The 14,290-nt window shown below is 49.0% G+C and overlaps 1 protein-coding gene across 2 annotated transcripts; it reads right to left on the bottom strand.

The window, feature by feature from the left end:
• Positions 1–453: 453 nt before the first annotated feature.
• TREM1 (triggering receptor expressed on myeloid cells 1) lies at positions 454–9,385 on the bottom strand. Of its 2 annotated transcripts, none has more exons than XM_036249238.1 (5): positions 9,259–9,385; positions 5,568–5,921; positions 5,031–5,105; positions 4,261–4,450; positions 454–873 (listed from the first exon to the last, which is right to left on the bottom strand). In XM_036249238.1, the coding sequence occupies exons 1-5, from the start codon at positions 9,302–9,304 to the stop codon at positions 768–770; spliced, it is 771 nt and encodes a 256-aa protein (XP_036105131.1). In that variant the 5' UTR covers positions 9,305–9,385; the 3' UTR covers positions 454–767. The 2 variants fall into 2 exon arrangements, with proteins under 2 accessions (XP_036105131.1, XP_036105132.1); XM_036249239.1 differs by having other exon boundaries at positions 5,568–5,970; positions 9,259–9,321.
• Between the last annotated feature and the right edge of the window lie 4,905 nt (positions 9,386–14,290).

The raw sequence follows: 14,290 nt of genomic DNA on the forward strand, positions 1-14,290 counted from the left end.
GCAGTTTTATTCCTGCCAGCAAGTGATGCCGTACTGCCCATGTGGCTTCATTCCAGCCGCGCGCCGCCCTGCCCTCCCTCGGGTGTGCTGAGAGCCCAGTGATGACGCCCACCATAGCGCTCCCCTCGAATCCGATCTCGTCCTCCCCACGTGGCCTCAGGACGCTGCCTTCTGCTTAACGTGGTTTCTCTTTCCTAATATGGAATTCTCCATGTGATATCAGGTCTTGTCCTCCCTCCATGATTTCAACCCCCTTTTCTGGGAGTGTAGGGAAGGGCCACAGATGGAGGGAGAAACCCAGTGATTGATTCCGGAAGAGAGGCAGGCCCAGTGGCCGGGGGAGCCGGGTGCCCCTGCGGAGCATCTCTGTCCAGGCCAAGCCACAGTGCCGTGTCCAGGGCCAGGACCAGGGCAGATTTAGCCGCTGTGCCCTCTGTACCTCACAACCCCCACAGGACAGTGAAAAGCATTGCACTCCATCTGTATTTAATGCGAAGCCTGGGCCGCAGGTGGAATGGAGGCCCAGGGCATGTTGGGGGCTGCATCTTCTCTTCTGATTGGGCACAGTTCACATCCAAGGTTGTTGGTGACATGTAGGGAGTCAGCAGGGCCAGGAAGGGGCATCCCGAGCCTTAGAAATAACCTGTGTTACAGATTCAGCTCAGTCATTGTGCCCCCCCCCTCCCCCCCCGCCTTCACACTCTTCTGGCTCAGCTGCCAGGGGGCGGTGGATGGAGGTCACGGGGCATTCTCGTGTGTCCATGGGCCTAGGGTCCACATGACCTCTGTGTGACGAACAGCAGGGCAGTGAAGACCAGGCTCTTACTCAGGATCCCACACACCACGATAATGATGATGCTCATCCGAGAGAACCTGCGGGAGAGAAGATTCCATGCCGATGTCAGCAGACAACTCCTCGTTCTTGAGTTTCTCTCTACAAACGTTCTGCACACCACTTACTCTATCCGCACAGGTTCTCAGAGCCTTCCCCGTACTGACGGGGCTGTGCGTGTTTGTCCCGTCGCCTAAACTGCTGAGGGGTAGAGAACGCGGGGCCAGGGGACACAGCGAGGAGCAAGGGCAGGTTGAGCTCCCCTTCCTGCACTGCGATGAGGGGAGAGAACGGGGGCCCAGAGCCAGGAGGCCTAACTTCCAGTCTCAGCATCATGACCTACCTCCTGGGAGAGGCCCCTCATCTCTTTGGCCTCAGTTTCCACATCTATCAACTGAAAAGAATCCAATTCTTGTCAAAATCCCATCCTGAATTTTTATAGATTTTTAGCAAAAATTATTCTAAATGTCCTGGATGGTCCAGCCAGTGTGGCTCACTGGCTGAGCATCGACCCCTGCACCAAGAGGTCAGCGGTTCAATTCCCAGTCAGGGCACATGCCCAGGTTGTGGGCCCGATCCCCAGCGGGGGGCGTGCAGGAGGCAGCCAGTTGATGTTCTCTCTCATCGATGTTTCTCTCTCTCTCTCCTTCTCCCTTTCTCTCTAAAATAATTAAGAAAAAAAATTTTTTTAAATAACAATAAAATAAATGTTCTGGATAGAAATCAGTAGATAGCATAAAAAGGGGATAGAAATGAGTGAGGACACTTGGCCCATCTAGACTCAGTGAACCTGGAAATGGATCATAGCAAAAGCAACCTGCACAATAAGACACGGGACAGAAAGAAATAGGTGGTGGTGAAACAAACTGAAATCCAAAGACAGATCTAATGTTATGTAAGAATTTAACATCTAAGGAAATTAATCGGCAGCCCAGTAGGTAGGCACGGATTGTTGACTGAACAGTCCCGTGGTACCTGGAGTGCAGTAGGAAGGAAAAGTCATCCTTTCTACAATTCATACCACGTAGAATATACTCCCCCCTTCCAAAGAATAACAAAGCAGCAATTTTAGAATCGACATTTGTCTACGTAAAACTGAAATGTACACACTAGCAAAGCGACAAATGACATGGTAGCCATAGAAAGCCGAGAAATGGCCCTTTTGCGCTGACGTCCACCCTCGGCCTGCGAAACTGGCCTGAAACACCAGCAACCAGATGTTGGAGGTTCAGACACTGGTGTGCTGGCAGGGCGGGGGCAGGGCACCGCTCTGACCCTCGCTTGGGTTTGGGATCTGCTGCCAAAAGGTCCCAGCTCTGGCCTCCTATGCCTCCACCTCCTTCCGGTCTCTCCAGCCAGTGTCCCACCTCATGCCCTCCCAACCTTTTAGTATTTTCATGCAGCAAGCTCCTGGGTGCGTTCACTGTCCCTGGCCAGCACACAGCCCTTCTGGAGATTGCACGCAGGCCAGACCTCTGCAGTGCCTGGGAGTTCATGTGTCCCCGGGCTGCCCTCACTGAGCACGGGAAATTTGGGAATATAAATACTCCAGCTCTTCGCCCCTGATACAGACAACCCTGAGTGTGACCTGTGGGTCCCCAGGAGCCTCCGCAGGACTGAGCCAAAGTTCCCCCTGTGGGACTCAGCTTGGCTATGAGACCCTTTGCTAGGCTTCCTTGTCCCCTGGCCCCACTTCCCTAACGGTTTGATCTGGGATAGCTCCCCAAAACATCTGCACGAGCCTTGTCCCACAGCCTGCTTCTGGGGACCCACCCAAGACAGGGTGACAAGTGGCTTCCTCTGAGGGGTCTCTCCATCTGTCCCCAGACTGGGGACTCAGCTCTTCCATTACCTGGGCAAACAGTTCCCCGTATTAGACTACTTTGTTTTCAAACAGCTCAGTGGCTTCTGTCTTCCTCCCTGGACTCCGAGAAACTAATTTATAATTAATTACTAGATAAAGTTAATGGATAAAAGAGGTACGAGCACTAATAAGAATGTGGACAAAGGTTATGCACTGTTACTGACAAACTGGAAATTAAAAGTTGTGAATAAATAAAAATTTTAGTCCTTGCCAGGGTGGCTCAGTTGGTTGGGCATCATCTCATGCACCAAAAGGTTGCCGGTTTGATTCCCGGTCAGGACACATGCCAGGGTTTCGGGCTCCATCCGTGGCAGGGGGCGTGCAGGGGGCAGCTGATCGATGTTCTGCTCTCACATTGATGTATCTCTTTCTCTCTCCCTCTCCCTTCTTCTCTCTCTCTAAAAATCAAGAAAGATATTTTTAAACAATGTTGACTCTCACTAGCTCACTTATTTTATTTAGTTCATAAAGGTTTACTGAGCACCTGTTATGTACCAGGCACTTAGTCTGGTGCCAGCGGAACTAGACAAGGGGAGAAAGGGCTCTGTCTCTCCCAGCACGGAGCTCATCTCCACCGTCGGAGGGAACGGCCGGTTCACACCTATTTGGGAGGGACGTTTTAGCAACACCGAGACCTTGGAAGGCATGCTTCACTCATGCCTTATGGATCACACTGCAAAGTGCCCCCAACTTTGGAAGAGCACCTGGTAAGATGTATACAAAGCAATATACATGTTCATATTTTCTTAACAGAAATTTTGTTTGAATAAATGATTTAAAAGATGCCCTGGCCAGTTTGACTCAGCGGTTAGTCAGATTATCGACCTGAGGACCTACGGGTCTCCGGTTTAATTTCCAGTCAATGACTTGTACCTAGGTTGCAGGTTCAATCCCTGGTCCTGGTCGGGTCATGCAGGAGGCAACCAGTCGATGTGTCTCTCTCACATCAATGTTCCTCTCTCTCTCTCCCTCCTTCCCTTCTACTCTATATAAAAATCAATGGGGAAATATCCTCTGGTGAGGATTAACAAAGAAGAACAAGAAGGAGGAGGAGGAGGAGGAGAAGACACCTGCAAAAATATGTCTATCTCAGAGCTAATACTATAAAAAAAGGAAACCGCAACATGTAAAAACAGGCAAATGATCATGTAAGTCATGGTTTCTCCATCGATACAAAAGTATGCATTCATTGAAATTACAATTACAAAGAATAGGTATCAACATCAACAAAGAACTTTAGCGCGGAAAAATAATGAAAATGTTTAGAATCACTCCTGTGTTAAAGTGTGCATGACCGTGAATACACTTTGGAATGAGGCAAAGATGCCATTCCCTCCCTCCTCTGACATTCAAGGAAACAGAGGGAGAACTGGGGAGAGTCCGACCTCACCAGAGCCTCCTCCTCTCTCTAGCACCACCTCCCTCCTCCCCTGGGAAGTTCTACCAGGCAGAGGTGAGCCATTCTGCTCCTGTGCTCCACCCTCCCCATCCCTCTCTCCACATCCTCTCAGCACAAGGACTGGGAATCAAAGGGCTAGGTGTCCAAAGCCCCACCCCACCATACCTGATGACATCCGTCCCTTGTGTGGGGTTGACTTCCAGGCCAGGAGAGGAGAGGCTGGCTGTTGGCATGGGCAGGTGTTGGGTCACAGTCCTGGAACTGTTACGCAGCGTGCGCCGGGCCTTGGTGGTAATAGGAGGAAGGGTGGAAACCTGGGCCGAGTTCCTGGCAGGACTCTTTTCTGAGGCAGGATCTGCAAGAAGACACATTGGGTGGATGGATAGGTGGGTGGACAGGTGGGTGGATGGATGAATGGATGGATGGATGGGTGGTATGGTATTGCTAAGATTTATTGTTTACTATATGGGGTCAGCATGGGTCAGAGACAGGACGAAAGGAAAGAAGAAAGGGAGGAAGAAAGAAAAGAAGGAAATCATTTCCTGTTCATGTTATTGGGAATGCATTGCCTGCTATTCTTCACCAATCCATACACCCCTACCTTCTTCGAGAAGAATTCCTTGATTACCATAGCTTCTACATTCGCCTGGCCTTGCACTGATCTATACCTGTGGCATATTGCTTCGCAAGCCATCTTTTATCAATGTATTTCACATATTACCTTGTCTTCCTTGGGAACTTGAACCTATCTCTCTTTCCTCTGCCTCCCTTAATTCATCAGATCAACATCTACTGCAGGCCTCCTGTGTGCCCCACACTCCATTCACCACGCTCCATTCATTGCTGGTCTTACAGACTGGAGCAAGGTACAGGCTCCTCCCTCAAAGTGCTCAGAGACGAAATGGGGAAACCAGAAGTGAACTGGCCATTGCTACCTGGCGAGACAGCGTTGTCCACGAGTGGGGGTCCAAAGGGAGTCCTGGAGCCATGGACCACAGCACCAGCAACACCTTCAAGAAGATCAGAAACGCAGAATTTAGATCCCACCCTAGACCTGCTGAACCAGTCTGTACCTGAAACAAGCTCCCCAGGTGGTCTTTGTTCACAGGAAGGTCTGAGAAGCACTGCTTTGTGAGGACCCAGAAGGGCCATCAAATGCATCTTAGGGAGGGTGAGAGTGGATCCCTGACTTCTACATGGAGACCTGGAGACTGAGACTAAATTATCCCATGTCTCCCACTCACCTTTCTCTGTACCTGTTTTCCTATAAGAGCACCCCAAATTAGGCTTTGCTACTGAAGAGGAATCCGTACATAGAAACCACTTCTCACTGTTGGACCAGATGCCTCTCAGGGACCTCAAGTAACAGACATGGAGCTTCTGGGAGAAAGACAGGCTGCTGGTGCACCACCATGGCTTCTGCCCCCACTCGCCCGCTCTCCCCATCGGCCTCCCGGTCCCAGACCACTCACCGTTCCCCACCGTCACCGTCAGGCGGACAGGATGGAACAACACGTAGGGGTCTTTGGGAGGCTGGTGGATCACACACTCGTACAATCCCGAGTCCTCCAGTTGAAGGTTGGTCATTCGGACGTACATTATGCCATCAGTGGGGAGCTCTTCCAGGAAGTACCTCTGGCCATTGTCGATGGGCTCCGAGCCTCCCCCGATTACTGCCAGTGTCCGGCGCTCCCCCTCATCTGTCAGCCTCTGCCATGCCTTCTTGCTTCTGGCGTACATGACGTTGAAGGGACATTGGACATTCAGGGTCTGCCCCACTGTCAGAGTAATCTTTTCCTCGTTTAATTTAACTGCAGCTTGGAGTTCTGTAAGCAGGGAATCAAAGTTAGGCTCTGTAAGGAACAGCTTTCCTCTCTTTGGGGGAAAAAAAAGAGAGAGAGAGAGAGAGAGGAATCACCTCTTTTTCTTGTTCAATCACCCATTTTCCAGAAAGAGCCTATGGCCTCCAGCGAAGAGGCATCTTCTCTGCAAGCCAGCCCCAGACCTCGGGTCTTTGCACTGGGAGTAGTTTTCTTTTTATTGTTTGTTTGTGTTTGTTTTAAGTACAAGAGCTAGCCTGCATATGGTTCTTGCAAGTCATCTTTTATAAATGATTTTTTTTGAGAGGAAGAAAGTACCTGATTAGAGATAGGACATGGTGCATGTGCTAAGACCACGTGTGTCGGGGCACAATGGAAGCGAAATATTCTAGAGAAAGACACAGAGCGGATGTGCAGACACAATACCAGTAGGGAGCAACTCCTCCGAACACTTAGAGGAACTTCATCTAAGTCAGGAAAAAGAGATCGGATCAAGAAACTATTGGAAAAACTGTGAGGAAACCATCTTGAGGACATGGTAGGCAGAGACATCTAACTCTCTAGTATTCCTCTGTGCCTTCCTTGGGTAGCAAAGCACCTTTATCTCAGGAGACCGATTCTATGTGGCTTTACTGATGGGGATGCCCACATCCTCAAGGATGGACACACAACACAGGCTTAGCCAATCAAAGAACCCCATCACCCTGGCCACTCTGATTGGTTTGGAATGGGCACATGACTGGGGCTGAGCCGATTGGAATTCTCCCTGAGACTGCTGTAGCTATTAAGAAGAATGCTTTTTCTTGCTGAAGCTGATAGGTCAGTGGGATAGGAAACGTCAATTGCTAGGTTTCTACTGGGGGCAGTTTTGCCTCCCCGGGGACATTGGGCAATGCCTAGAGACAGTTTTGATTGTTGTAACTGGGTTGCACCGACAACAGTTTCAGTCATACTCTTGGAGGTTGACCCAGGTTAACCATCTGGAATGGGAATGATCTTCCTGTCTGGTGGAAGGGAGCCTTGCTGACAGGAGGGCCAAGTAGAATGGAAATAAGAAGACCCAGCTCTATGGTTTCAACTGGTCACAACAGGGCTCTGTAACTTTGCTGAGGGACTACACTGTATCCATGCACTCAGGCCTGGGATACCTTCAACCATGGAACACCAACTCTCAGGCAGGACAGCAATGCTGAATTAAATTGTAGTTCCGGCTATCACTGTCTACAACTAGCACTGCTACTATTAATACGATCGCTACATACACACACGTTCAGTCCTGAGCGATAGCGCTGAGAGTGATCATTGAAAGCTGCCAGCTGGCCCCTCTGATGGAGTCTCTGGGCTGTCACCAGAGCCCGCAGGCATGCCCGCCTCCGGATGGCCCAAGAGCTCTCGCAGGCCCCGCCCACTTCAGCCTGCTGTTGGAAAGATCCAAGCCAAGGATTCCTGAAGACTCTGAAAGTGAAACCAGGCTTGAAGGCCAATTCTTCTGGGACTGCACTTCAATTTCTAAGGAAACCTTAAAAACAAAATTCCTGGTGACTCCCACGAATTCTGGTCCAAGAGACAGGCGAGCAGAGGCTAAGTGTTGTCTTAAACCAAGTTCGGTTCTCTCGTTCGTTCACTCATTTATCAAACCATGGGTGAGAATGTCCTCTGCGCCAGGCACTGTGCTGGGCTCAGAAACATGCCCAGGCTCCACTCCCCACCCTCTGTAACATTAATTTAAGAAGCCCTAATCTCTTAATCAATGGCATAGGTAAATATTTGCCAACTCCCTGGGCAACGGGGATGCTATGATCTGAAAGTTTGAGTCCCGCCACAATTTGTTCGGTCCCTGGCCCTGGTCCGGGTCGTGCAGGAGGCAGCCACTCGCTGCGTCCCTCTCACATCGATGTCCCCTCCCCCCCTCTATCTAAAGATAAATGGAAAAATATCCTTGGGTGAGGATTAGAAAAAAAAAAGAAGAAGAAATCCTAACCCCCACTATGATGGCATTAGGATGCGGGGACTCTGGGAGGTGAGCAGGTCATGAGGGCTTTTCCCTGATGAACAGGATCAGTGCCCTGTGAAAGGCTCCAGAGAGCTCCCCTCCTCCACGTGAAGACACAGTGAGAAGTCGGCATTCTGCAGCCGGGAAGGGGGCTCTCACCAGACCCCAACCACACCAGCCCCATGATCCTGGACTTCCAGCCTCTAGAACCGGGAGAAACACATTTCTGTGGTTTATAAACCACTCAGTCTGCAGCCTTTCGTTAGGCAGCCCACACGGACGAAAGCAGTAGGCGGTCCAGGGGACGGGTTGCTTGCAAGCCCGCCTGTCCACTGTGAGTGGAGACGGTCGAAACCAGCGCTGGGGAGCTGCCTGGCCACCCTTTCTCCCGCCAGGGCAAGAGAGGAGTTCCTGACGCATGCTAAGTCAATTTTTAAAAGGCTAACAAATACCATTTATTGCTAAGTGTTTGAAATGCTATCTCATTTGACGTTCATAACTTTATCCTTTTATCTTATAAGGTTGATCCAGCTAGCCCTGGCCGGTTTGGCTCAGCAGTTAGAGCATCAACCTGCGGTCCAGAGAGACCCGGGTTCGGTTCCCGCTAAGGGCATGTACCTCGGTTGCAGTTTGTCCCCGGCCCTGGTTGGGTTGTGTGGGTGGCAGCCACTCGATGTATCCCTTTCACATCGATGTTTCTCTCTCTCTCTCTCCCTTCTACTCTATATGAACAAAAAATAGAAAAATGTCCTCAGGTAAGGATAAAAAAAAAAAGATTGATCCAGCTATTATTCCTATTTGAGAGCAAGGAAATCCAGGCACGGCTTATTTAATGAAGCAGAGGTTACTAAGTGTCTTGCCCAGGGTATCATGGTAGCAAGTGGTAGAGTCAGGGCTAAAACCCAGGTAGTCGGACCCTCCAGTCAGCCCTACCCCTCTGAGCTGCGTGGCCCACAGTAGCTGTCCGCTTGGGGTCAGAGCAATCCCAGCCCGAGCGCCAGTGGGTGCCGAGTGACTGTTCCCTGACACAGAAGCCACAGGGAGCTTTTAGTAACCCCGAGCTCACCCCCATGGGACACAACCCTCCAACTTCTTGCAGTTTTTTAAAGAAACATGAATAAGACACAAAGAAATGCACTGCTCCATGAGAACCAAACTCCATCTGCCCCCTGGATTACCACCCACAATCCCACTAAGTGTGCATAGAGAAAGCCAGCCTGGCGTAACTGTTGGCTCCACGTTGGGTGATCGTATCTCCTGGGGCTTCATAAGAAAAGAAACCGTACTGACAGTGAGCCCTCCCAGGCCCCCGGGCTGGCCTGACCTGCGCACACCTCTTCCTTAACTTACCTGCGAGGAACATCCACAGCAGCCCACAGAGCCTGGTCTTCCTCATCCTTCATGGGCACCGACTGTAACTGCCACCGCTACAAGGAGACGCTCTGACCTAGTGACTCCAGAAAGTTGCACAACAGGATATGATGCTTCTACCTGGAGGTGCTGTGTCCACCATTGCTTCCATCACTGGCTGCCTCAGCCCAGACGTCAAAGACAACGCAAGAATCCAGAGGCAGGGCTCGAGACAGCACAGCTTGTCCAACCCCCGTTTCCTGTTCTCTGAGAACAATGACAATGATCTTTTCAACCAACCTACAAAATTGTTTACTTGGTGTAAACAAGAGTGAGGGATTGATAGTATCGGTGGGCTAGTGGGCCGCCTCCGGAGGCCGGCTCTCCACGCCATCCAGTTCGGAAGAGGTAGGCATGCCCGGCACACCAAGAGATGGGTTGGAATCGTAACACCTCACTTCTAGGGGCTTTGTGAGGACTCAGTGAGGTCCATATTGAAAGTGCTCAGTAAGGCACCTAACACACATGCCATGGCTACAACCTGTCCCCACACCCCACACCGTTTCCCTTGGCTCTTCCTGACATGAGGCCACCTCCCATCCGCACCGCACACCTTCCTGCAGCATACTGTACCACACAGGGCCTTGGGCTAGGAAACCCCAGAAACAATTCGACAGGACATGGCCACCATAGAACAAGAATAGACTTGGATTTTTTAAAAAGAAGAAAACAGGGTTCTATAGGAAAGAACGGTGATAAAAGAAGAAGAAGGAGGAGGAGGGGGAGGAGGAGGAGGAGGAAGAGGAAGAAGGAGAAGGAGAAGAAGGAGAAGGAGAAGAACAAGAAGAAACAACACAGCAGGCTCCATATTAGAAGCAATAAAAGACAGATCTGATGGTGTGAAAAAATAAATCAATAACAGAGAAGATTCATGTCAGAAATATTCCCAAATGCAAACTGAAGAAAGACATTCTGAAGGGATAAACCAAAGAACTTCTATGCACATACACATAACCAATGGACACAGACAACAGTGTGGGGAAGGCAGGAGGGAGTGGGAGCAGGGAGGAGGGGGTCAATGGGGGGGAAAGGGGAGACATCTGTAATACATTTAACAATAAAGATAAACAATACTCATAAAAGGTGGGGGATAGGAGAGGGCAAAGGGGGTCAAATATATGGCAACAGAAGATGACTAGGTGGTGGGCACATAATGTAATATTGAGATGATGAATCAAAAAATTTTTTAAAAACTTACCAAAAAGTCCAAATGGAATGATAGCACTGATTTTCAGTTTTATATGAATTACAAGAACCAATTTATATAGATACCAGTTATTTATACAATAAACACACAATTTTCATTTTTATATGAATTACAAAAAACAATTTATGTAGACACCATTTATTCATACAATGGCAACTTTAAAACTTTTTATTAAACAATTATGGCAGAACCATTAGCTCTGTAAGTAAGAAAGAACTGCCATTCATTCCACAGTAACTGCACTATCATCAAATAGAAGGAACACAAAGCCACTTTTATTTTTATTTTTCTCCAGTCTATACCCGAGTACATACTCTCACAGATTCTAGACAGAGAGGAAGCGAGAGGGAGAGAAAGAGAGAGAAACATTGATGTGAGAGAGAAACACTGATCCGTTGCCTCCCGAATGTGCCCCTACCAGGGATAGAACCCAAAACCTGGGTATGTACCCTGACTGGGAATTGAACCTTTGGTACACAGGACGATGCTCCAGTCAACTGAGCCACACCAGTCAGGGCCAAAATCACTTTATAAAGAAAAAAAGTTTTAAAAATCTATTATAAATTTCCAAACTCAATTTGTTAACATCTTAGTGTGTGCTAAAATTTGTGTGTCCCAAAAGAAAACACTAAACCCTCTTGTCACAATCTTGTATAAAACTAAAGTCGCCACTAGAGGGAGAGATTTACCTGGTTTATCTTTATGGGCTTCTGTTACTTCATGTGGCCTAATTAAGGGGGGTGGCATTCTAAGGGGCCATTCGCTTTTGGACTCCTTATCCTCAATACTCCAAAGGTAATATCTTTTGTCCTAGTAATATCTCTCACACTAAAATAATTTTATCCTCGAAAAATTTTTAATTTTATAGCAGCTGCTATTTTTAGGAAAGTCTACCATGGAAGCACAAGGTTGCCTTGTGGTCTGGCGGAACCTTGGTTTCTACACAGGGTCTATGACCCAGGGAGGTCCCCAAGATATGAGGCCCCTCTGTAAATGAGTGTCTCGTTACGATTCAGTTAGAATTAATTGGCTAAATATAACAGAAAACTGCGGTCAGAGTGGCTTAAGCAGAACAGTAATTTATTATCTCTCACTAAAAAAGCTCACAGTCTTCTGTTGCCATACATTTGACCCCCTTTGCCCTCTCCTATCCCCCCACCTTTTCTGAGTATTGTTTATCTTTATCATTGAATGTATTACAGATGTCTCCCCTTTCCCCCCTATTGACCCCCTTCTCCCCACCCCCACCCTCCTCCTGCCTTCCCCACACTATTGTCTGTGTCCATTGGTTAGGCACCTCAGAGCTGGTAGGGTAGTTTTGCATCATCAGGATTTTCGTTCCTACTCTCTATCCCATCATCCCAGTTCATAGCCTCCAAACTCTGTCATCTTATGGCAAGGTGACTACTGGAGCTCCAGCCATCACGTTGATATTCTAGGCAGCCAGAAAGTTTTTCAGATCAACTACCTTAGCCTCAGTGGGTCTTCACCTCTGCTCTGGGGTATCAGGTTTCTTGCCTCTAACCCAGTGGTTTGATGCTTCTGTTCTAGAGAAGATAAATGTCTGTCTCCCACTTTCTTTCTCCAAGCTCCCACTGGGGAGACTCCCTACCTCCAATCTTTTTCATGAGCCCCTGGAAAAGAGATTGCAATTGGGTGTGAGCACTCCTTCTGTGTCTTGGAATCTCAGGAGTTCTGCCCTGTCATGATAGGCTGCATTGACCTTTGACAGCTTATTAAAATCTTAGCTGAAGTGTTCATGTCCACTTGTTTTATATCCTGCATCCCTTCCTCCCTTTCTGTGAACAGGTGAGCCAGTGCTCACGTCTCACTTGGAGTGGCCTGTCTTCCCTTGGATTTTAGGTTACTTGGTTGCCTTACAAACTCAGCTCTCTTATAGGTTCAGAAAAAGGTTATCTGGCTTTTTTCTTCTTGTTCAGATGAGAGCAGTACTCTCTTGAGCTTTCAAAATACTAGGTAGAAACTGAACATGAGAGGCAATGTGTGAAGAATGGCTGAGAATTTTTCAGAGCTATGAAAAGTCATTAAGCCACAAATGCTGGTTGTCATCAACCAATCAGTATAAACAAAAAAGAAATCCTCCTCTCAGCATATTGTCGAGAAATTGCAGAACAGAAAGGAAGCAACCATTACTTACGAAAAACGTTAGATAGCAGACTTTTCAACTGCAACAATGCAAGCTGGAAGGTAGTGGAATAGCATCAACTAAATGCTTAGGAAAATTAACTGTTAGACTAAAATGATACACCCAACAAAACTCTCAATAGTGGGAGCTGTGTTCATTAGCATCAGGCTCAGCTACAAAGTAGAGAAAAACTCCAAATAACAGAGCTTTAACACAACTAGACATTTATTTCCACCTTGTGTGAAACAGAGCTAGGCTGTCTAAGGGGTGGGAGGGTCGGTGCTCCACGAAGTTCTCAGCCTCGGGCTCACCTGCTCCCAGCAATGAGGGCTCAGTGTCCAGGACTTCCCAGAGCCTCCCCCAAGCCCACTCTGAGGCAGGAGTCAGGAATTAGAAGTTATTGTGACATTCTCAGGGGACCTCTGGACAGTGGGTGGCACCCCAATGACATAGGGGACAGTGACCAGAATACTGGGAGAGAGAGAGAGCGACTGGTCACAGGAAGAAAGAGATCCTTTTGTTGTCTTTGCTCCTGGCTCCTGGGTGTGAAGAAGGAGACAGGGCAGAACAGGAGGGAGAAATATGAGGTAATAGAAACAGGGACAGGCCTGGTCGGTAGCTCAGTGGTTAGAGCATCAGCCTGCAGTCCAGAGAGACCTCGGTTCAGTTTCTGCTGGGGGCACGTACCTCGGTCGCAGTTTGTCCCCGGCCCTGGTTCGTCGTGCGGGTGGCAGCCACTCGATGTGTCCCTTTCACATCGATGTTTCTCTCTCTCTCTCTCTGTTCCTCTCTCTCCCACTCTACCTGAACAAAAAATGGAAAAATGTCCTCGGGTGAGAATTTAAAAAAAAAAAAAAAAAGGCACTGACCAAGGAACCCCACAGTTTCACGGAGGGACTACCCCTGACCCTGTGTGCAAGGAGAACAGGGCCTCGCACCCGGGCTGTGCATTCCTCACCTAGACTAAGGGTCTCAGACCCTCCTCAGCCTGGACTGCAGCCTCCTCCAGAGGCTCCCGCCTCTATCACGGGCCCCAGAAATCTGTGGCCACCCTGCTACTGGGGTCAGCTGTGGTTCCTGGGTCTCTCCCTCATCTCCTACACCCCATTTCTGCCAAGACCAGCAATTCTGTCTCAGCCTGATGCCCCTGCACCCCCTGCCCCCCATCCCATCTCCCACGTACCCCTGGTCAGCTCTCAGCAGGTCTGCATTGGAGCCTGCAGAGCTGACCTTGCCTCGTGTCTCTGCTTCAATGCAGTCTGCCCACCGCTCTCGCTCCGACTTTCTGAAGCATGTCTGTTCGCCTCGCTTCATCATTTGAAACCACTTGTAGTTCAAAGACATCCGTAAGGAAAAGGCCAATAACCTTAAGAAAAAAGCACAAAGGACATGAACAAGCAGGTCGTGGGGGAAAATGCAAACAGTCCGTCAATGTTCAAAAAAGAGAGTCTTCCTGGTGTGGACGAAAAGGGGCCACGTGCCAACCCGACAGGCTCAGGGAGGCCTGCGTGTCGGCCTTGCAAACTCGGAGACCTACAGTAACCACAACGGCTGGTCTGAAATTAAAACTTCTAAACCAAAAGCAGCGCATGGCAGGTAGTCAAGTCCTAGGCCAGCAT

This window comes from Molossus molossus, unplaced genomic scaffold (assembly GCF_014108415.1).
Source record: "Molossus molossus isolate mMolMol1 unplaced genomic scaffold, mMolMol1.p scaffold_m16_p_8, whole genome shotgun sequence".
Taxonomy (NCBI): Eukaryota; Metazoa; Chordata; class Mammalia; order Chiroptera; family Molossidae; genus Molossus; species Molossus molossus.

Excerpts from the sequence above, each read along its gene's own strand:
- TREM1 (XM_036249238.1), bottom strand. The coding sequence starts at position 9,304 with ATGAGGAAGACCAGGCTCTGTGGGCTGCTGTGGATGTTCCTCGCAG. Across the intron at positions 5,106-5,567 it reads GACGGTGACGGTGGGGAACG|GTGTTGCTGGTGCTGTGGTC; the intron begins GTGAGTGGTCTG and ends ATCTTCTTGAAG. Across the intron at positions 874-4,260 it reads CAAGGGACGGATGTCATCAG|GTTCTCTCGGATGAGCATCA; the intron begins GTATGGTGGGGT and ends TCTCTCCCGCAG.